Raw genomic sequence first — 23,167 nt, forward strand, 5'->3', positions numbered from 1 at the left:
ATAGGAGATACCAGGGTGTGTTCTACTATCTACCAACAATAGGAGATACCAGGGTGTGTTCTACTATCTACCAACAATAGGAGATACCAGGGTGTGTTCTACTATCTACCAACAATAGGAGAGACCAGGGTGTGTTCTACTATCTACCAACAATAGGAGATACCAGGGTGTGTTCTACTATCTACCAACAATAGGAGAGACCAGGGTGTGTTCTACTATCTACCAACAATAGGAGAGACCAGGGTGTGTTCTACTATCTACCAACAATAGGAGATACCAGGGTGTGTTCTACTATCTACCAACAATAGGAGATACCAGGGTGTGTTCTACTATCTATCTACCAGCAATAGGAGATACCAGGGTGTGTTCTACTATCTACCAGCAATAGGAGAGACCAGGGTGTGTTCTACTATCTACCAGCAATAGGAGATACCAGGGTGTGTTCTACTATCTACCAACAATAGGAGATACCAGGGTGTGTTCTACTATCTACCAACAATAGGAGATACCAGGGTGTGTTCTACTATCTACCAGCAATAGGAGAGACCAGGGTGTGTTCTACTATCTACCAGCAATAGGAGATACCAGGGTGTGTTCTACTATCTACCAACAATAGGAGATACCAGGGTGTGTTCTACTATCTACCAACAATAGGAGATACCAGGGTGTGTTCTACTATCTACCAACAATAGGAGATACCAGGGTGTGTTCTACTATCTACCAACAATAGGAGATACCAGGGTGTGTTCTACTATCTACCAGCAATAGGAGAGACCAGGGTGTGTTCTACTATCTACCAACAATAGGAGATACCAGGGTGTGTTCTACTATCTACCAACAATAGGAGAGACCAGGGTGTGTTCTACTATCTACCAACAATAGGAGATACCAGGGTGTGTTCTACTATCTACCAACAATAGGAGATACCAGGGTGTGTTCTACTATCTACCAACAATAGGAGATACCAGGGTGTGTTCTACTATCTACCAACAATAGGAGATACCAGGGTGTGTTCTACTATCTACCAACAATAGGAGATACCAGGGTGTGTTCTACTATCTACCAACAATAGGAGATACCAGGGTGTGTTCTACTATCTACCAACAATAGGAGATACCAGGGTGTGTTCTACTATCTACCAACAATAGGAGATACCAGGGTGTGTTCTACTATCTACCAACAATAGGAGATACCAGGGTGTGTTCTACTATCTACCAACAATAGGAGAGACCAGGGTGTGTTCTACTATCTACCAACAATAGGAGATACCAGGGTGTGTTCTACTATCTACCAACAATAGGAGAGACCAGGGTGTGTTCTACTATCTACCAACAATAGGAGATACCAGGGTGTGTTCTACTATCTACCAACAATAGGAGATACCAGGGTGTGTTCTACTATCTACCAGCAATAGGAGATACCAGGGTGTGTTCTACTATCTACCAACAATAGGAGAGACCAGGGTGTGTTCTACTATCTACCAGCAATAGGAGAGACCAGGGTGTGTTCTACTATCTACCAACAATAGGAGAGACCAGGGTGTGTTCTACTATCTACCAACAATAGGAGATACCAGGGTGTGTTCTACTATCTACCAGCAATAGGAGATACCAGAGTGTGTTCTACTATCTACCAACAATAGGAGAGACCAGGGTGTGTTCTACTATCTATCTACCAACAATAGGAGATACCAGGGTGTGTTCTACTATCTACCAACAATAGGAGATACCAGGGTGTGTTCTACTATCTACCAACAATAGGAGATACCAGGGTGTGTTCTACTATCTATCTACCAGCAATAGGAGATACCAGGGTGTGTTCTACTATCTACCAGCAATAGGAGAGACCAGGGTGTGTTCTACTATCTACCAGCAATAGGAGATACCAGGGTGTGTTCTACTATCTACCAACAATAGGAGATACCAGGGTGTGTTCTACTATCTATCTACCAACAATAGGAGATACCAGGGTGTGTTCTACTATCTACCAACAATAGGAGAGACCAGGGTGTGTTCTACTATCTATCTACCAACAATAGGAGATACCAGGGTGTGTTCTACTATCTACCAACAATAGGAGATACCAGGGTTTGTTCTACTATCTACCAACAATAGGAGATACCAGGGTGTGTTCTACTATCTATCTACCAGCAATAGGAGATACCAGGGTGTGTTCTACTATCTACCAGCAATAGGAGAGACCAGGGTGTGTTCTACTATCTACCAGCAATAGGAGATACCAGGGTGTGTTCTACTATCTACCAACAATAGGAGATACCAGGGTGTGTTCTACTATCTATCTACCAACAATAGGAGATACCAGGGTGTGTTCTACTATCTACCAACAATAGGAGATACCAGGGTGTGTTCTACTATCTACCAGCAATAGGAGAGACCAGGGTGTGTTCTACTATCTACCAGCAATAGGAGATACCAGGGTGTGTTCTACTATCTACCAACAATAGGAGATACCAGGGTGTGTTCTACTATCTACCAACAATAGGAGATACCAGGGTGTGTTCTACTATCTACCAACAATAGGAGAGACCAGGGTGTGTTCTACTATCTACCAGCAATAGGAGATACCAGGGTGTGTTCTACTATCTACCAGCAATAGGAGAGACCAGGGTGTGTTCTACTATCTACCAACAATAGGAGAGACCAGGGTGTGTTCTACTATCTACCAACAATAGGAGAGACCAGGGTGTGTTCTACTATCTACCAACAATAGGAGATACCAGGGTGTGTTCTACTATCTACCAACAATAGGAGATACCAGGGTGTGTTCTACTATCTACCAACAATAGGAGATACCAGGGTGTGTTCTACTATCTACCAACAATAGGAGATACCAGGGTGTGTTCTACTATCTACCAACAATAGGAGAGACCAGGGTGTGTTCTACTATCTACCAGCAATAGGAGAGACCAGGGTGTGTTCTACTATCTACCAACAATAGGAGATACCAGGGTGTGTTCTACTATCTACCAACAATAGGAGAGACCAGGGTGTGTTCTACTATCTACCAGCAATAGGAGAGACCAGGGTGTGTTCTACTATCTACCAACAATAGGAGATACCAGGGTGTGTTCTACTATCTACCAGCAATAGGAGAGACCAGGGTGTGTTCTACTATCTACCAACAATAGGAGAGACCAGGGTGTGTTCTACTATCTACCAACAATAGGAGATACCAGGGTGTGTTCTACTATCTACCAGCAATAGGAGATACCAGGGTGTGTTCTACTATCTACCAACAATAGGAGATACCAGGGTGTGTTCTACTATCTACCAACAATAGGAGATACCAGGGTGTGTTCTACTATCTACCAACAATAGGAGATACCAGGGTGTGTTCTACTATCTACCAACAATAGGAGATACCAGGGTGTGTTCTACTATCTATCTACCAGCAATAGGAGATACCAGGGTGTGTTCTACTATCTACCAGCAATAGGAGAGACCAGGGTGTGTTCTACTATCTACCAGCAATAGGAGATACCAGGGTGTGTTCTACTATCTACCAACAATAGGAGATACCAGGGTGTGTTCTACTATCTACCAACAATAGGAGATACCAGGGTGTGTTCTACTATCTACCAGCAATAGGAGAGACCAGGGTGTGTTCTACTATCTACCAGCAATAGGAGATACCAGGGTGTGTTCTACTATCTACCAACAATAGGAGATACCAGGGTGTGTTCTACTATCTACCAGCAATAGGAGAGACCAGGGTGTGTTCTACTATCTACCAGCAATAGGAGAGACCAGGGTGTGTTCTACTATCTACCAACAATAGGAGATACCAGGGTGTGTTCTACTATCTATCTACCAACAATAGGAGATACCAGGGTGTGTTCTACTATCTATCTACCAACAATAGGAGATACCAGGGTGTGTTCTACTATCTACCAACAATAGGAGATACCAGGGTGTGTTCTACTATCTACCAACAATAGGAGATACCAGGGTGTGTTCTACTATCTACCAACAATAGGAGATACCAGGGTGTGTTCTACTATCTACCAACAATAGGAGAGACCAGGGTGTGTTCTACTATCTACCAGCAATAGGAGACACCAGGGTGTGTTCTACTATCTACCAACAATAGGAGAGACCAGGGTGTGTTCTACTATCTACCAACAATAGGAGATACCAGGGTGTGTTCTACTATCTACCAACAATAGGAGATACCAGGGTGTGTTCTACTATCTACCAACAATAGGAGATACCAGGGTGTGTTCTACTATCTACCAACAATAGGAGAGACCAGGGTGTGTTCTACTATCTACCAGCAATAGGAGAGACCAGGGTGTGTTCTACTATCTACCAACAATAGGAGAGACCAGGGTGTGTTCTACTATCTACCAACAATAGGAGATACCAGGGTGTGTTCTACTATCTACCAACAATAGGAGAGACCAGGGTGTGTTCTACTATCTACCAACAATAGGAGATACCAGGGTGTGTTCTACTATCTACCAGCAATAGGAGATACCAGGGTGTGTTCTACTATCTACCAACAATAGGAGATACCAGGGTGTGTTCTACTATCTACCAACAATAGGAGATACCAGGGTGTGTTCTACTATCTACCAACAATAGGAGATACCAGGGTGTGTTCTACTATCTACCAACAATAGGAGATACCAGGGTGTGTTCTACTATCTACCAACAATAGGAGATACCAGGGTGTGTTCTACTATCTACCAGCAATAGGAGAGACCAGGGTGTGTTCTACTATCTACCAACAATAGGAGATACCAGGGTGTGTTCTACTATCTACCAACAATAGGAGATACCAGGGTGTGTTCTACTATCTACCAACAATAGGAGAGACCAGGGTGTGTTCTACTATCTACCAACAATAGGAGAGACCAGGGTGTGTTCTACTATCTACCAGCAATAGGAGAGACCAGGGTGTGTTCTACTATCTACCAACAATAGGAGATACCAGGGTGTGTTCTACTATCTACCAACAATAGGAGATACCAGGGTGTGTTCTACTATCTACCAGCAATAGGAGATACCAGGGTGTGTTCTACTATCTACCAACAATAGGAGATACCAGGGTGTGTTCTACTATCTACCAACAATAGGAGATACCAGGGTGTGTTCTACTATCTACCAACAATAGGAGAGACCAGGGTGTGTTCTACTATCTACCAACAATAGGAGATACCAGGGTGTGTTCTACTATCTACCAACAATAGGAGATACCAGGGTGTGTTCTACTATCTACCAACAATAGGAGATACCAGGGTGTGTTCTACTATCTACCAGCAATAGGAGATACCAGGGTGTGTTCTACTATCTACCAACAATAGGAGAGACCAGGGTGTGTTCTACTATCTGTCTACCAACAATAGGAGATACCAGGGTGTGTTCTACTATCTACCAACAATAGGAGATACCAGGGTGTGTTCTACTATCTACCAGCAATAGGAGATACCAGGGTGTGTTCTACTATCTACCAACAATAGGAGATACCAGGGTGTGTTCTACTATCTACCAACAATAGGAGATACCAGGGTGTGTTCTACTATCTACCAACAATAGGAGAGACCAGGGTGTGTTCTACTATCTACCAACAATAGGAGATACCAGGGTGTGTTCTACTATCTACCAACAATAGGAGAGACCAGGGTGTGTTCTACTATCTACCAACAATAGGAGATACCAGGGTGTGTTCTACTATCTACCAACAATAGGAGATACCAGGGTGTGTTCTACTATCTACCAACAATAGGAGAGACCAGGGTGTGTTCTACTATCTACCAACAATAGGAGATACCAGGGTGTGTTCTACTATCTACCAGCAATAGGAGATACCAGGGTGTGTTCTACTATCTGTCTACCAACAATAGGAGATACCAGGGTGTGTTCTACTATCTACCAGCAATAGGAGATACCAGGGTGTGTTCTACTATCTATCTACCAGCAATAGGAGAGACCAGGGTGTGTTCTACTATCTACCAACAATAGGAGATACCAGGGTGTGTTCTACTATCTACCAACAATAGGAGATACCAGGGTGTGTTCTACTATCTACCAACAATAGGAGATACCAGGGTGTGTTCTACTATCTACCAGCAATAGGAGATACCAGGGTGTGTTCTACTGTCTACCAGCAATAGGAGATACCAGGGTGTGTTCTACTATCTACCAACAATAGGAGATACCAGGGTGTGTTCTACTATCTACCAACAATAGGAGATACCAGGGTGTGTTCTACTATCTACCAGCAATAGGAGATACCAGGGTGTGTATGCCTGTCCATGTGTCTGTTTGTGTGCTTACCGCACTCTGCCTCGTCGCTCCAGTCATCACAGTCATTATATCTGTTACAAACCAGTTTCCTGGGGATACATAGTCCAGTCACACACAGGAAGTGGTCGTGTCCTCCACAGACAGCTGCAGAACAGACCAACAAAACAACAGTTAGCACTAAATACAGAAAGTGTATATAGTATGTTATGTAGTGTGTATATAGTCTATAGTGTGTATATAGTGTGTATATAGTGTGTATGTATAGTCTATAGTGTGTATATAGTGTGTATATAGTGTGTATGTATAGTCTATTGTGTGTATATAGTGTGTATATAGTGTGTCTATTGTGTGTATATAGTGTGTATATAGTGTGTATATAGTGTGTGTATATTGTCTAGTGTGTATTTATAGTCTAGTGTGTATATAGTGTGTATATAGTGTGTATGTATAGTCTATTGTGTGTCTATAGTGTGTATATAGTGTGTCTATTGTGTGTATATAGTGTGTATATAGTGTGTATATAGTGTGTGTATATTGTCTAGTGTGTATTTATAGTCTAGTGTGTATATAGTGTGTATATAGTGTGTATATATAGTCTAGTGTGTATATAGTGTGTATATATAGTCTAGTGTGTATATAGTCTAGTGTGTATATAGTGTGTATATAGTGTGTATATATAGTCTAGTGTGTATATAGTGTGTATATAGTGTGTATGTATAGTCTATTGTGTGTATATAGTGTGTATATAGTGTGTATATAGTGTGTATATAGTGTGTATATAGTGTGTATATAGTGTGTATGTATAGTCTATTGTGTGTATATAGTGTGTATATAGAGTGTATGTATAGTCTATTGTGTGTATATAAGGTGTATATAGTGTGTATGTATAGTCTATTGTGTGTATATAGTGTGTATGTATAGTCTAGTGTGTGTATATAGTGTGTATATAGTGTGTCTATTGTGTGTATATAGTGTGTATATAGTGTGTATATAGTGTGTATATAGTGTGTGTATATTGTCTAGTGTGTATTTATAGTCTAGTGTGTATATAGTGTGTATATAGTGTGTCTATTGTGTGTATATAGTGTGTATATAGTGTGTCTATTGTGTGTATATAGTGTGTATATAGTGTGTGTATATTGTCTAGTGTGTATTTATAGTCTATTGTGTGTATATAGTGTGTATATAGTGTGTCTATTGTGTGTATAGTGTGTATATAGTGTGTGTATATTGTCTAGTGTGTATATAGTGTGTATATAGTCTAGTGTGTATATAGTCTAGTGTGTATATAGTGTGTATATATAGTCTAGTGTGTATATAGTGTGTATATATAGTCTAGTGTGTATATAGTCTAGTGTGTATATAGTGTGTATATAGTGTGTATATATAGTCTAGTGTGTATATAGTGTGTATATAGTGTGTATATATAGTCTAGTGTGTATATAGTCTAGTGTGTATATAGAGTGTATATATAGTCTACTGTGTATATAGTGTGTCTATTGTGTGTATATAGTGTGTATATAGTGTGTATATAGTGTGTGTATATTGTCTAGTGTGTATTTATAGTCTAGTGTGTATATAGTGTGTATATAGTGTGTATATATAGTCTAGTGTGTATATAGTGTGTATATATAGTCTAGTGTGTATATAGTCTAGTGTGTATATAGTGTGTATATAGTGTGTATATATAGTCTAGTGTGTATATAGTGTGTATATAGTGTGTATATATAGTCTAGTGTGTATATAGTCTAGTGTGTATATAGAGTGTATATATAGTCTACTGTGTATATAGTGTGTATATAGTCTAGTGTGTATATAGTGTGTATAAAGTGTGTATATATAGTCTAGTGTGTATATAGTGTGTATATAGTCTAGTGTGTATATAGTGTGTATATAGTGTGTATATAGTGTGTATATAGTCTAGTGTGTATATAGTGTGTATATAGTGTGTATATATAGTCTAGTGTGTATATAGTGTGTATATAGTGTGTATATATAGTCTAGTGTGTATATAGTGTGTATATATAGTATAGTGTGTATATAGTCTAGTGTGTATATAGTGTGTATATATAGTCTAGTGTGTATATAGTCTAGTGTGTATATAGTGTGTATATATAGTCTAGTGTGTATATAGTGTGTATATAGTCTAGTGTGTATATAGTGTGTATATAGTGTGTATATAGTGTGTATATAGTCTAGTGTGTATATAGTGTGTACATATAGTCTAGTGTGTATATAGTGTGTATATATAGTCTAGTGTGTATATAGTCTAGTGTGTATATAGTGTGTATATAGTGTGTATATATAGTCTAGTGTGTATATAGTGTGTATATAGTGTGTATATATAGTCTAGTGTGTATATAGAGTGTATATATAGTCTACTGTGTATATAGTGTGTCTATTGTGTGTATATAGTGTGTATATAGTGTGTATATAGTGTGTGTATATTGTCTAGTGTGTATTTATAGTCTAGTGTGTATATAGTGTGTATATAGTGTGTATATATAGTCTAGTGTGTATATAGTGTGTATATATAGTCTAGTGTGTATATAGTCTAGTGTGTATATAGTGTGTATATAGTGTGTATATATAGTCTAGTGTGTATATAGTGTGTATATAGTGTGTATATATAGTCTAGTGTGTATATAGTCTAGTGTGTATATAGAGTGTATATATAGTCTACTGTGTATATAGTGTGTATATAGTCTAGTGTGTATATAGTGTGTATAAAGTGTGTATATATAGTCTAGTGTGTATATAGTGTGTATATAGTCTAGTGTGTATATAGTGTGTATATAGTGTGTATATAGTCTAGTGTGTATATAGTGTGTATATAGTGTGTATATATAGTCTAGTGTGTATATAGTGTGTATATAGTGTGTATATATAGTCTAGTGTGTATATAGTGTGTATATATAGTATAGTGTGTATATAGTCTAGTGTGTATATAGTGTGTATATATAGTCTAGTGTGTATATAGTCTAGTGTGTATATAGTGTGTATATATAGTCTAGTGTGTATATAGTGTGTATATAGTCTAGTGTGTATATAGTGTGTATATAGTGTGTATATAGTCTAGTGTGTATATAGTGTGTACATATAGTCTAGTGTGTATATAGTGTGTATATAGTGTGTATATATAGTCTAGTGTGTATATAGTGTGTATATATAGTCGAGTGTGTATATAGTGTATATAGTGTAGCTATAGTGTGTATATAGTGTTTATATAGTGTGTATATAGTGTGTATATATAGTCTAGTGTGTATATATAGTCTAGTGTCTATATAGTCTAGTGTGTATATAGTGTGTATATATAGTCTAGTGTGTATATAGTGTGTATATATAGTCGAGTGTGTATATAGTGTATATAGTGTAGCTATAGTGTGTATATAGTGTGTATATAGTGTGTATATAGTGTGTATACATAGTCTAGTGTGTATATATAGTCTAGTGTGTATATAGTGTGTATATAGTCTAGTGTGTATATAGTGTGTATATAGTGTGTATATATAGTCTAGTGTGTATATAGTGTGTATATAGTCAAGTGTGTATATAGTGTGTATATAGTGTGTATATATAGTCTAGTGTGTATATAGTGTGTATATAGTGTGTATATATAGTCTAGTGTGTATATAGTGTGTATATAGTGTGTATATATAGTCTAGTGTGTATATAGTGTGTATATAGTCTAGTGTATATATAGTGTGTATATATAGTCTAGTGTGTATATATAGTCTAGTGTGTATATATAGTCTAGTGTGTATATTGTGTGTATATAGTGTGTATATAGTCAAGTGTGTATATAGTGTGTATATATAGTCTAGTGTGTAGTCCAGTGTGTATATAGTGTGTATATAGTCAAGTGTGTATATAGTGTGTATATATAGTCTAGTGTGTATATAGTGTGTATATAGTGTGTATATATAGTCTAGTGTTTATATAGTGTGTATATAGTGTGTATATAGTCAAGTGTGTATATAGTGTGTATATAGTCAAGTGTGTATATAGTGTGTATATATAGTCTAGTGTGTATATAGTGTGTATAAATAGTCTAGTGTGTATAGAGTCGAGTGAGTGTGTATATAGTGTGTATATAGTGTATATAGTGTCTATAGTGTATATATAGTGTGTATATAGTGTGTATATAGTGTGTCTATAGTGTGTATATAGTGTGTATATAGTGTGTATATAGTGTGTCTATAGTGTATATAGTGTGTATATAGTGTGTATAGTGTGTCTATAGTGTATATAGTGTGTATATAGTGTGTAAAGTGTGTATAGTGTGTATATAGTGTGTCTATAGTGTATATAGTGTGTATATAGTGTGTATATAGTGTGTAAAGTCTATATATAGTGTGTATATAGTGTGTCTAGTAAGTATATAGTGTGTATATAGTGTATAGTGAGTATATAGTGAGTATATAGTGAGTATATAGTGTGTCTATAGTTTGTCTATAGTGTTTATATAGTATGTATATAGTGTGTATATAGTGTGTATATAGTGTATATAGTGTGTATATAGTGTGTCTATAGTGTGTCTATAGTGTCAATAGTGAGTATATAGTGTGTATATAGTTTATATAGTGTGTATATAGTGTGTATATATAGTGTGTATATAGGGTATATAGTGTCTATAGTGTCTATAGTGTATATAGTGTGTATATATAGTGTATATAGTGTGTATATAGTGTGTATATAGTGTGTATATAGTGTGTATATAGTGTGTATACTGTGTATATAGTGTGTATATAGTGTGTCTATAGTGTGTCTATAGTGTGTCTATAGTGTGTATAGTGTGTCTATAGTGTGTATAGTGTATATAGTGTGTGTATAGTGTATATAGTGTGTATATAGTGTGTATATAGTGTGTCTATAGTGTGTATAGTGTATATAGTGTGTATATAGTGTGTGTATAGTGTGTCTATAGTGTGTATATAGTGTCTATAGTGTCAATAGTGAGTATATAGTGTGTATATAGTGTGTATAGTGTGTCTATAGTGTGTATATAGTGTGTATAGTGTGTATATAGTGTATATAGTGTGTGTATAGTGTGTATAGTGTGTATATAGTGTGTATATAGTGTATATAGTGTTTATATAGTGTATATAGTGTGTATATAGTGTGTATATAGTGTGTATATAGTGTGTGTATAGTGTGTATATAGTGTATATAGTGTGTCTATAGTGTGTCTATAGTGTGTCTATAGTGTGTCTATAGTGTGTATATAGTTTGTATATAGTTTGTGTATAGTGTGTATATAGTGAGTATATAGTGTGTATATAGTGTGTATAGTGTGTATATAGTGAGTATAGTGTGTATATAGTGAGTATATAGTGTATATAGTGTGTGTATAGTGTGTATAGTGTGTATATAGTGTGTATAGTGTGTATATAGTGAGTATATAGTGTGTATATAGTGAGTATATAGTGTGTATAGTGTGTATAGTGTGTATATAGTGAGTATATAGTGTTTATAGTGTGTCTATAGTGTGTATAGTGTGTATATAGTTTTTATAGTGTGTATATAGTGAGTATATAGTGTGTATAGTGTGTATATAGTGAGTATATAGTGTGTATAGTGTGTATATAGTGTGTATAGTGTGTATATAGTGAGTATATAGTGTGTGTAGTTTGTATATAGTGTGTGTATAGTGTGTATAGTGTGTATATAGTGTGTATAGTGTGTGTATAGTGTGTATAGTGTGTATATTGTGAGTATATAGTGTATATTGTGAGTATATAGTGAGTATATAGTGTGTATAGCGTGTGTATAGTGTGTATAGTGAGTATATATAGTGTGTATAGTGTGTATATAGTGTATATAATGTGTCTATAGTGTGTATAGTGTGTATATAGTGAGTATATAGTGTGTATAGTGTGTATATAGTGAGTATATAGTGTATAGTGTGTATATAGTGTGTATATAGTGTATATAGTGTGTCTATAGTGTATATATAGTGTATATAGTGAGTATATATAGTGTATATAGTGTGTATAGTGTGTATATAGTGTATATTGTGAGTATATAGTGTATATAGTGTATATAGTGAGTATATAGTGTATATAGTGTATATAGTGAGTATATAGTGTATATAGTGTATATATAGTGTATATAGTGAGTATATAGTGTGTATAGTGTGTATATAGTGAGTATAGTGTGTATATAGTGTGTGTATAGTGTGTATATAGTGTATATAGTGCGTATATAGTGTGTCTATAGTGTATATATAGTGTATATAGTGAGTATATATAGTGTGTATAGTGTGTATATAATGTGTATATAGTGTATATAATGTGTATATAGTGAGTATATAGTGTATATAGTGTGTATAGTGTGTATATAGTGTATATTGTGAGTATATAGTCTATATAGTGTATATAGTGAGTATATAGTGTATATAGTGAGTATATAGTGTATATAGTGAGTATATAGTGTATATAGTGAGTATATAGTGTGTATAGTGTGTATATTGTGAGTATATAGTGTCTATAGTGTATATATAGTGAGTATATAGTGAGTATATATAGTGTGTATAGTGTGTATAGTGTCTATAGTGTGTATAGTGAGTATATAGTGTCTATAGTGAACGAGCATGTTCTCACATGGTTTGCCTTTGACCTGTCTGGGAGAGTAGCAGCTGGAAGGGATGGAGTTGAGGCTGAGGAGCGTGGCCTTAACCCCTGTACCTGGGCTGACCCCTGACTCGGCTTGCACTGCCATGGACGACAACCCTGGCAACCCGGAAGTGTTGTTGGTGAACTGGGAACATCGCAGGAAGTCAGGCCATGACGCGTTGAAGAGCTGGAGGACTGGTTCACAGCCCTCTCTGGCTGACTCACAGAAAGATTGACAGGGTAGGACTACACGTCTAGAGAGGAGAGAGAGAGAGAATAGAAAAAGAGAGAAAAGGAGAGATATATTAATCAGCTGCAGTATTGTATCCTTACAAAATATGGCGCTGACTTTATAGGACCATATAAGGAGTTATTTTAACATATAAGGCTGTAATTTAGCCAACCAAACGCATTTTAATTGAATTGAATATATATATATATATATACAACAAATTGTACAATGTGGACCCAGAGGATATCACTTAAAATGATCGTGCCCCAGGTTACATGAAGAAAAAAAAAAACACATTGATATGGTCTATAACCAACACAGTTACAATACCAGAGCTAGTGATATGTCTTGTGAAATCCCAAGAGTAAACAGTACTTCGAGGAGCATGTTTTTCTATACAGCCATTTGTCTATGGAATAGCGTTCCCCTTTTGTGATTAATTAAGCAAAGAAAAATTAGCAATAGCTTTAAAAAGCAGGCGAAGGTTTTTTTTAAATTTGGACAAAGATGTCTAAGGGAAATCACTCCTCTACCCCTTGACTGCTGATCAGGTGTATTTATTTGAATAATCTGCAATGAAAATGTCAGAGAAGACGCTTGCCAGTTGGTCAGCGCATGCTTGGCGTGCACGTCCTGGTAATCCGCCTGGCCCCGCGGCCTTGTGAATGTTGACCTGTTTAAAAGGTCTTGCTCACATCGGCTGCGGGGAGCGTGATCACACAGTTGTCCGGAACAGCTGGTGCTCTCATGCATGCTTCAGTGTTGCTTGCCTCGAAGCAAGCACAGAAGTAATTTAGCTCGTCTGGTAGGCTCGTGTCACTGGGCAGCTCATGGCTGTCCTTCCCTTTGTAGTCCGTAATAGTTTGCAAGTTCTCAGAGCCGGTGTAGTAGGATTCAATCTTAGTCCTGTATTGACACTTTGCCTGTTTGATGGTTCATCAGAGGGCATAGCGGGATTTCTTATAAGCGTCCGGGTTCGAGTCCCGCTCCTTGAAAGCGGCAGCTCTACCCTTTAGCTCAGTGCAGATGCTGCCTGGGGAATGTACGTAAGGTCCCTGTGGGGACGACGTCATCGATGCACTTATTGATGAAGCCAGTGACTGATGTGGTGTACTACTCAATGCCATTGGATGAATCCCGGAACATGTTCCAGTCTGTGCAGCAAAACAGTCCTGTAGCTTAGCATCCGCATCATCTGACCACTTCCGTATTGAGCGAGTCACTGGTACTTCCTGCTTTAGTTTTTGCTTGTAAGCAGGAATCAGGAGGATAGAATTATGGTCAGATTTGCCAAATGGAGGGCGAGGGAGAGCTTTGTACGCGTCTCTGTGTGTTGAGTAAAGGTGGTCCAGAGTTATTTTCCCCCTCTGGTTGCACATGTGACCTGCTAGTTGAAATTAGGTCAAACGGATGTAAGTTTCCCTGCATTAAAGTTCCCGGCCACTAGGAGCGCCGCCTCTGGATGAGCATTTTCTTGTTTTACTTATGGCCTTATAGAGCTAGTTGAGTCTGGTCTTAGTGCCCAGCATCGGTTTGTGGTGGTAAATAGACAGCTACGAAAAATATAGATATGAAAACTCTCTTGGTAAATAGTGGGGTCTAAATGTCTAAAAACAGTTTTTCACTTTGTCATTATGGGGTATTGTGATGTCATTATGGTGTATTGTGATGTCATTATGGTGTATTGTGATGTCATTATGGTGTATTGTGATGTCATTATGGGGTATTGTGATGTCATTATGGTGTATTGTGATGTCATTATGGTGTATTGTGATGTCATTATGGTGTATTGTGAAGTCATTATGGGGTATTGTGATGTCATTATGGTGTATTGTGATGTCATTATGGTGTATTGTGATGTCATTATGGGGTATTGTGATGTCATTATGGGGTATTGTGTGTAGGTTGATGAGGAAAAACGTTTAATTGAATCCATTTTAGAATAAGGCTGTAAAATAACAAAATGTGGAAGTCAAGGGGTCTGAATACTTTCCGAATGCCCTGTATAAAGGTTGTATTTTAACAAGAAATTTGTGGAGTGGTTGAAAAAAAACGAGTTTTAATGACTCCAACTTCAACTGTATGTCCTGGGAAATGTTCTTGTTACTTACAACCTCATGCTAATCGCATTAGCCTACGTTAGCACAACCATCCCGCTGGGGACCCACCAATCCTGAAAGAAGTTTTAACAAAGTTAACCATTTTCACTGTAGTGTCCAAAACGTCTTTCAGGCTGTCAGGCATTCCCTTGGCAGCGAGAGCCTCTCGGCGGATGCTGCAGTGGACCCAAGTGGCGTCGGGAGCAACTGCTTGCAGGCGCGTTACCACTCCACTATGTCTCCCTGTCATGGCTTTTGCACCATCAGTACAGATACCAACACATCTCGACCACCAAAGTCCATTTGATGTCACAAAAGCTGTCCAGTACTTTAAAACATATCCTCTCCTGTTGTCCTGTGTTTCCAGTGGTTTGCAGAAGAGGATGGGGGGGGGGGGGGGGGGGGCAGAAATATTGTTGCTATTTTCACAGCCGGTATTATGAGCGCAATAGTTGGCGGTGGAGCGAAAAGGGGTTTTGATGAATAAGTAAGTTGTCGCTGTGACGAGGGATTGGCCACTCACTGGCCAATCAAGGTGTTCCATGGTTTAATACTGTGGTGGTCTCAAAGTTCCCTAGGTTAGTGAAGAAGGTTTTCTGACTTGTCATCAACTCTAATTTGGGCCGTGGAATATTCTAGTCCTGGTCCACTGTGGATTGATAGTTTATTAAATAGCATAAACTACAGTAACGAATGATAGCAACAGTAAAAAAAAAAACATATTTTTTAAAACATATATATTTAAAACATCCAATGTTTACTCAATAGCAAGTTTGGATAATAAAAAATATATTACTGTTGATACTGAATTATAGGACTGAATAATAACATATAGTCCAGGACTACTGTATTATAGGACTGAATAATAACATCTAGTCCAGGACTACTGTATTATAGGACTGAATAATAACATCTAGTCCAGGACTACTGTATTATAGGACTGAATAATAACATATAGTCCAGGACTACTGTATTATAGGACTGAATAATAACATCTAGTCCAGGACTACTGTATTATAGGACTGAATAATAACATATAGTCCAGGACTACTGTATTATAGGACTGAATAATAACATCTAGTCCAGGACTACTGTATTATAGGACTGAATAATAACATCTAGTCCAGGACTACTGTATTATAGGACTGAATAATAACATATAGTCCAGGACTACTGTATTATAGGACTGAATAATAACATCTAGTCCAGGACTACTGTATTATAGGACTGAATAATAACATATAGTCCAGGACTACTGTATTATAGGACTGAATAATAACATATAGTCCAGGACTACTGTATTATAGGACTGAATAATAACATCTAGTCCAGGACTACTGTATTATAGGACTGAATAATAACATATAGTCCAGGACTACTGTATTATAGGACTGAATAATAACATCTAGTCCAGGACTACTGTATTATAGGACTGAATAATAACATCTAGTCCAGGACTACTGTATTATAGGACTGAATAATAACATCTAGTCCAGGACTACTGTATTATAGGACTGAATAATAACATCTAGTCCAGGACTACTGTATTATAGGACTGAATAATAACATCTAGTCCAGGACTACTGTATTATAGGACTGAATAATAACATATAGTCCAGGACTACTGTATTATAGGACTGAATAATAACATATAGTCCAGGACTACTGTATTATAGGACTGAATAATAACATCTAGTCCAGGACTACTGTATTATAGGACTGAATAATAACATATAGACCAGGACTACTGTATTATAGGACTGAATAATAACATCTAGTCCAGGACTACTGTATTATAGGACTGAATAATAACATATAGTCCAGGACTACTGTTGATACTGTATTATAGGACTGAATAATAACATCTAGTCCAGGACTACTGTATTATAGGACTGAATAATAACATCTAGTCCAGGACTACTGTATTATAGGACTGAATAATAACATATAGTCCAGGACTACTGTATTATAGGACTGAATAATAACATATAGTCCAGGACTACTGTATTATAGGACTGAATAATAACATATAGTCCAGGACTACTGTATTATAGGACTGAATAATAACATCTAGTCCAGGACTACTGTATTATAGGACTGAATAATAACATAGACCAGGACTACTGTATTATAGGACTGAATAATAACATATAGTCCAGGACTACTGTATTATAGGACTGAATAATAACATCTAGTCCAGGACTACTGTATTATAGGACTGAATAATAACATCTAGTCCAGGACTACTGTATTATAGGACTGAATAATAACATATAGTCCAGGACTACTGTATTATAGGACTGAATAATAACATCTAGTCCAGGACTACTGTATTATAGGACTGAATAATAACATCTAGTCCAGGACTACTGTATTATAGGACTGAATAATAACATATAGTCCAGGACTACTGTATTATAGGACTGAATAATAAGGTGTTTGGAGGAGCAGGTCTTTGGTAACAGCTCTTTGGGGATGGATACAAGCCGAATGGAGCATTGCTTTGTGAATAATGCAAAAGCCTCACCAATAGAGCATTTAGAAAGCCGTTATGGACAGGCTCCTTGGCTAATGCACGACAGACACATCGCTGTGGAACCAGCTGTCACCAGAGCAGGGTAAACCTAGCCTACTGTAACGGCTTTTACCTGTTGTTGTTCATCAAACAAACATACAGGAATATAACTTCATATCACCGGACCATGTCATCTCCCAGTCCATCTCCCAGTCCATCTCCCATCTCCATCTCCCATCTCCATCTCCCAGTCCATCTCCCAGTCCATCTCCCAGTCCATCTCCCAGTCCATCTCCCAGTCCATCTCCCAGTCCATCTCCCAGTCCATCTCCCAGTCCATCTCCCAGTCCATCTCTATGGAGGGGTTCCATCTCTATGGAGGGGTTCCATCTCCCAGTCCATCTCTATGGAGGGGTTCCATCTCCCAGTCCATCTCCCAGTCCATCTCTATGGAGGGGTTCCATCTCTATGGAGGGGTTCCATCTCTATGGAGGGGTTCCATCTCTATGGAGGGGTTCCATCTCTATGGAGGGGTTCCATCTCCCAGTCCATCTCTATGGAGGGGTTCCATCTCCCAGTCCATCTCTATGGAGGGGTTCCATCTCCCAGTCCATCTCTATGGAGGGGTTCCATCTCCCAGTCCATCTCTATGGAGGGGTTCCATCTCCCAGTCCATCTCTATAGAGGGGTTCCATCTCCCAGTCCATCTCTATGGAGGGGTTCCATCTCCCAGTCCATCTCTATGGAGGGGTTCCATCTCTATGGAGGGGTTCCATCTCCCAGTCCATCTCTATGGAGGGGTTCCATCTCCCAGTCCATCTCTATGGAGGGGTTCCATCTCCCAGTCCATCTCTATGGAGGGGTTCCATCTCCCAGTCCATCTCTATGGAGGGGTTCCATCTCTATGGTTCTACATGGAGGGGTTCCATCTCTATGGTTCTACATGGAGGGGTTCCATCTCTATGGTTCTACATGGAGGGGTTCCATCTCTATGGAGGGGTTCCATCTCTATGGAGGGGTTCCATCTCTATGGAGGGGTTCCATCTCTATGGAGGGGTTCCATCTCTATGGAGGGGTTCCATCTCTATGGTTTACATGGAGGGGTTCCATCTCTATGGAGGGGTTCCATCTCTATGGTTCTACATGGAGGGGTTCCATCTCTATGGTTTACATGGAGGGGTTCCATCTCTATGGTTCTACATGGAGGGGTTCCATCTCTATGGAGGGGTTCCATCTCTATGGAGGGGTTCCATCTCTATGGTTCTACATGGAGGGGTTCCATCTCTATGGTTCTACATGGAGGGGTTCCATCTCTATGGTTTACATGGAGGGGTTCCATCTCTATGGTTTACATGGAGGGGTTCCATCTCTATGGAGGGGTTCCATCTCTATGGTTCTACATGGAGGGGTTCCATCTCTATGGTTCTACATGGAGGGGTTCCATCTCTATGGTTTACATGGAGGGGTTCCATCTCTATGGTTTACATGGAGGGGTTCCATCTCTATGGAGGGGTTCCATCTCTATGGTTCTACATGGAGGGGTTCCATCTCTATAGTCTACATGGAGGGGTTCCATCTCTATGGAGGGGTTCCATCTCTATGGAGGGGTTCCATCTCTATGGTTCTACATGGAGGGGTTCCATCTCTATGGTTCTACATGGAGGGGTTCCATCTCTATGGTTCTACATGGAGGGGTTCCATCTCTATGGTTCTACATGGAGGGGTTCCATCTCTATGGTTCTACATGGAAGGGTTTCTACGCACATCCAAATAGTATGAGGTGTTGGCTACAATAACGTAGTTAAAGGGGATGTCCAGTCACTGGGTTCGTTAATAACGTAGTTAAAGGGGATGTCCAGTCACTGGGTTCGTTAATAACGTAGTTAAAGGGGATGTCCAGTCACTGGGTTCGTTAATAACGTAGTTAAAGGGGATGTCCAGTCACTGGGTTCATTAATAACGTAGTTAAAGGGGATGTCCAGTCACTGGGTTCGTTAATAACGTAGTTAAAGGGGATGTCCAGTCACTGGGTTCGTTAATAACGTAGTTAAAGGGGATGTCCAGTCACTGGGTTCGTTAATAACGTAGTTAAAGGGGATGTCCAGTCACTGGGTTCGTTAATAACGTAGTTAAAGGGGATGTCCAGTCACTGGGTTCGTTAATAACGTAGTTAAGGGGGATGTCCAGTCACTGGGTTCGTTAATAACGTAGTTAAAGGGGATGTCCAGTCACTGGGTTCGTTAATAACGTAGTTAAAGGGGATGTCCAGTCACTGGGTTCGTTAATAACGTAGTTAAAGGGGATGTCCAGTCACTGGGTTCGTTAATAACGTAGTTAAAGGAGATGTCCAGTCACTGGGTTCGTTAATAACGTAGTTAAGGGGGATGTCCAGTCACTGGGTTCGTTAATAACGTAGTTAAAGGGGATGTCCAGTCACTGGGTTCGTTAATAAAGCTCTGCTGCTTTACTTCAAATCGTTCTCACAAATCCTTTAGTCTTCACTGCTCTGTGAATGCATTGGTCAGGACAACAACAGCAACAACAGTCTTCATTCAGAGGAGGGCGTCGGCTTGGTGTTTAATCCAATTAAAAAAGGGGACAAAAAAAAAAAAAAAAAAAGATCTCTCCTTTTCTATGTGCATTATGGGTAGTGTGCTTCATGCACTGCTGCAGTCAACGGTTTTCGGTCGGTCTTAAAAGCACATATTGAAATTGGGACTTTTGGCACGTTTTTTTTTAAGGACACCCCTCAGGTATTCCCAACCCTCCCACCTCAGCGGAAGCTCATCTAAGACAGATAAATTACTAATCCTGGCGCCTCGTTTTTAAAAATAGAAAAGCAAGGGCTTGTACAGGTCGAAATTGGAAACGGAGCGTACATTTTGACAAATGCACTGGCTTAAGACCAGCCAAAACTGACCCCACAAAATGACATATAGAAGGACGTATAGAAGGACGTATAGAAGGACGTATAGAAGGACGTATAGAAGGACGTATAGAAGGACGTATAGAAGGACGTATAGAAGGACGTATAGAAGGACGTATAGAAGGACGTATAGAAGGACGTATAGAAGGACGTATAGAAGGACGTATAGAAGGACATATAGAAGGACGTATAGAAGGACGTATAGAAGGACATATAGAAGGACGTATAGAAGGACGTATAGAAGGACGTATAGAAGGACGTATAGAAGGACGTATAGAAGGACGTATAGAAGGACGTATAGAAGGACATATAGAAGGACGTATAGAAGGACGTATAGAAGGACGTATAGAAGGACGTATAGAAGGACGTATAGAAGGACGTATAGAAGGACGTATAGAAGGACATATAGAAGGACGATATAGAAGGACATATAGAAGGACGTATAGAAAGGACGTATAGAAGGACGTATAGAAGGACGTATAGAAGGACATATAGAAGGACGTATAGAAGGACGTATAGAAGGACGTATAGAAGGACGTATAGAAGGACGTATAGAAGGACGTATAGAAGGACATATAGAAGGACGTATAGAAGGACGTATAGAAGGACGTATAGAAGGACGTATAGAAGGACGTATAGAAGGACGTATAGAAGGACATATAGAAGGACATATAGAAGGACGTATAGAAGGACGTATAGAAGGACATATAGAAGGACGTATAGAAGGACGTATAGAAGGACGTATAGAAGGACGTATAGAAGGACGTATAGAAGGACGTATAGAAGGACATATAGAAGGACGTATAGAAGGACGTATAGAAGGACGTATAGAAGGACGTATAGAAGGACATATAGAAGGACGTATAGAAGGACATATAGAAGGACGTATAGAAGGACGTATAGAAGGACGTATAGAAGGACGTATAGAAGGACGTATAGAAGGACGTATAGAAGGACATATAGAAGGACGTATAGAAGGACATATAGAAGGACGTATAGAAGGACGTATAGAAGGACGTATAGAAGGACATATAGAAGGACGTATAGAAGGACGTATAGAAGGACGTATAGAAGGACGTATAGAAGGACGTATAGAAGGACGTATAGAAGGACGTATAGAAGGACATATAGAAGGACGTATAGAAGGACGTATAGAAGGACATATAGAAGGACGTATAGAAGGACGTATAGAAGGACGTATAGAAGGGACGTATAGAAGGACGTATAGAAGGACGTATAGAAGGACATATAGATTCAGACTTAGGAAATGGACGCCTTTTCAGATGCAATTCTCAGTAGTTGGGGGAATATGGGTAATAATAATATGAATGGAGAGGGGGAGGAGGGGGAGAGGGGGAGAGGGGTAATAATAATATGAATGGAGAGGGGGGAGAGGGGGAGAGGGGGAGAGGGGGAGAGGGGTAATAATAATATGAATGGAGAGGGGGAGAGGGGGAGAGGGGGGAGAGGGGGAGAGGGGTAATAATAATATGAATGGAGAGGGGGAGAGGGGGAGAGGGGGGAGAGGGGGAGAGGGGTAATAATAATATGAATGGAGAGGGGGAGAGGGGGAGAGGGGGGAGAGGGGGAGAGGGGGAGAGGGGGTAATAATAATATGAATGGAGAGGGGGAGAGGGGGAGGAGAGGGGGAGAGGGGGAGAGGGGGAGAGGGGGAGAGGGGTAATAGGGGTAATAGGGATGTTTTCAAATTTAACCCCAACATCTTTGTCGTTCCAACATTTTTTTTTTTTGTTGGAAAGACTTCCTGTTTCAACTCCTCCCCTTTCATTATTTACTAGAATAAAAACATAACATACAAATAACAACACAGGAATGAATGAAGAAATAAATAGCATGCTGAAGTACCAACACACACACTACCCCCCCCCCATCCCCTACCTGGGTTGTCCGTGGCGCTGAGCGATGCATTCTGGTAGTGCAAGCGTGCAGCCGAACAGCATGATGTGCCTGTAGCAGCCGAGACGGTGTAAATAGGAGAAGAAGTTAAGGAACATGTCAACCTCCGAGGACCTCACCACCGCGAGCCCCGGGGACTGAGACGTCTGGTTATAGGGAAGCATGGTGCACTGGGCTTCTGAGATCAGGACACAGTCTGCAGGGGGGTTGGAGAGAGAGGGGGGGGGGGGGAGGAGAGGAGAGAGGGGGAGAGAAAGGAGAGAGGGGGAGAGAGAGGAGAGGGGGAGAGGAGAGGAGAAAGGGGGAGAGAGAGGAGAAAAGGGGAGAGGAGAGAGGGGGGAGAGAGAGAGGAGAAAGGGGGAGAGGAGAGAGAGGAGAGGAGAAAGGGGGAGAGGAGAGAGGGAGAGAGAGAGGAGAGAGGGGGAGAGAGAGGAGAGGAGAAAGGGGGAGAGAGAGAGGAGAAAGGGGGAGAGGAGAGAGGGGGAGAGAGAGAGGAGAAAGGGGGAGAGGAGAGAGAGGAGAGGAGAAAGGGGGAGAGGAGAGAGGGAGAGAGAGAAGAGAGAGGGGGAGAGAGAGGAGAGGAGAAAGGGGGAGA

At 39.6% G+C, this 23,167-nt stretch overlaps 1 protein-coding gene across 1 annotated transcript in view; it reads right to left on the reverse strand.

Annotated features, from left to right (window-relative positions):
* corin (corin, serine peptidase) overlaps nt 1-23,167 on the reverse strand; it is a 92,791-nt gene that overhangs the window by 64,373 nt on the left and 5,251 nt on the right. The window contains exons 2-4 of the mRNA XM_045721373.2: nt 22,555-22,768; nt 12,872-13,137; nt 6,300-6,413 (exon numbers count right to left, since the gene is read on the reverse strand). Coding sequence (XP_045577329.2) covers nt 6,300-6,413; nt 12,872-13,137; nt 22,555-22,768 — 594 coding nt within the window. The remainder of the gene's footprint in view (nt 1-6,299; nt 6,414-12,871; nt 13,138-22,554; nt 22,769-23,167) is intronic.

The sequence above is a fragment of the Salmo salar genome, chromosome 07 (assembly GCF_965601325.2).
Source record: "Salmo salar chromosome 07, fSalSal1, whole genome shotgun sequence".
NCBI lineage: Eukaryota > Metazoa > Chordata > Actinopteri > Salmoniformes > Salmonidae > Salmo > Salmo salar.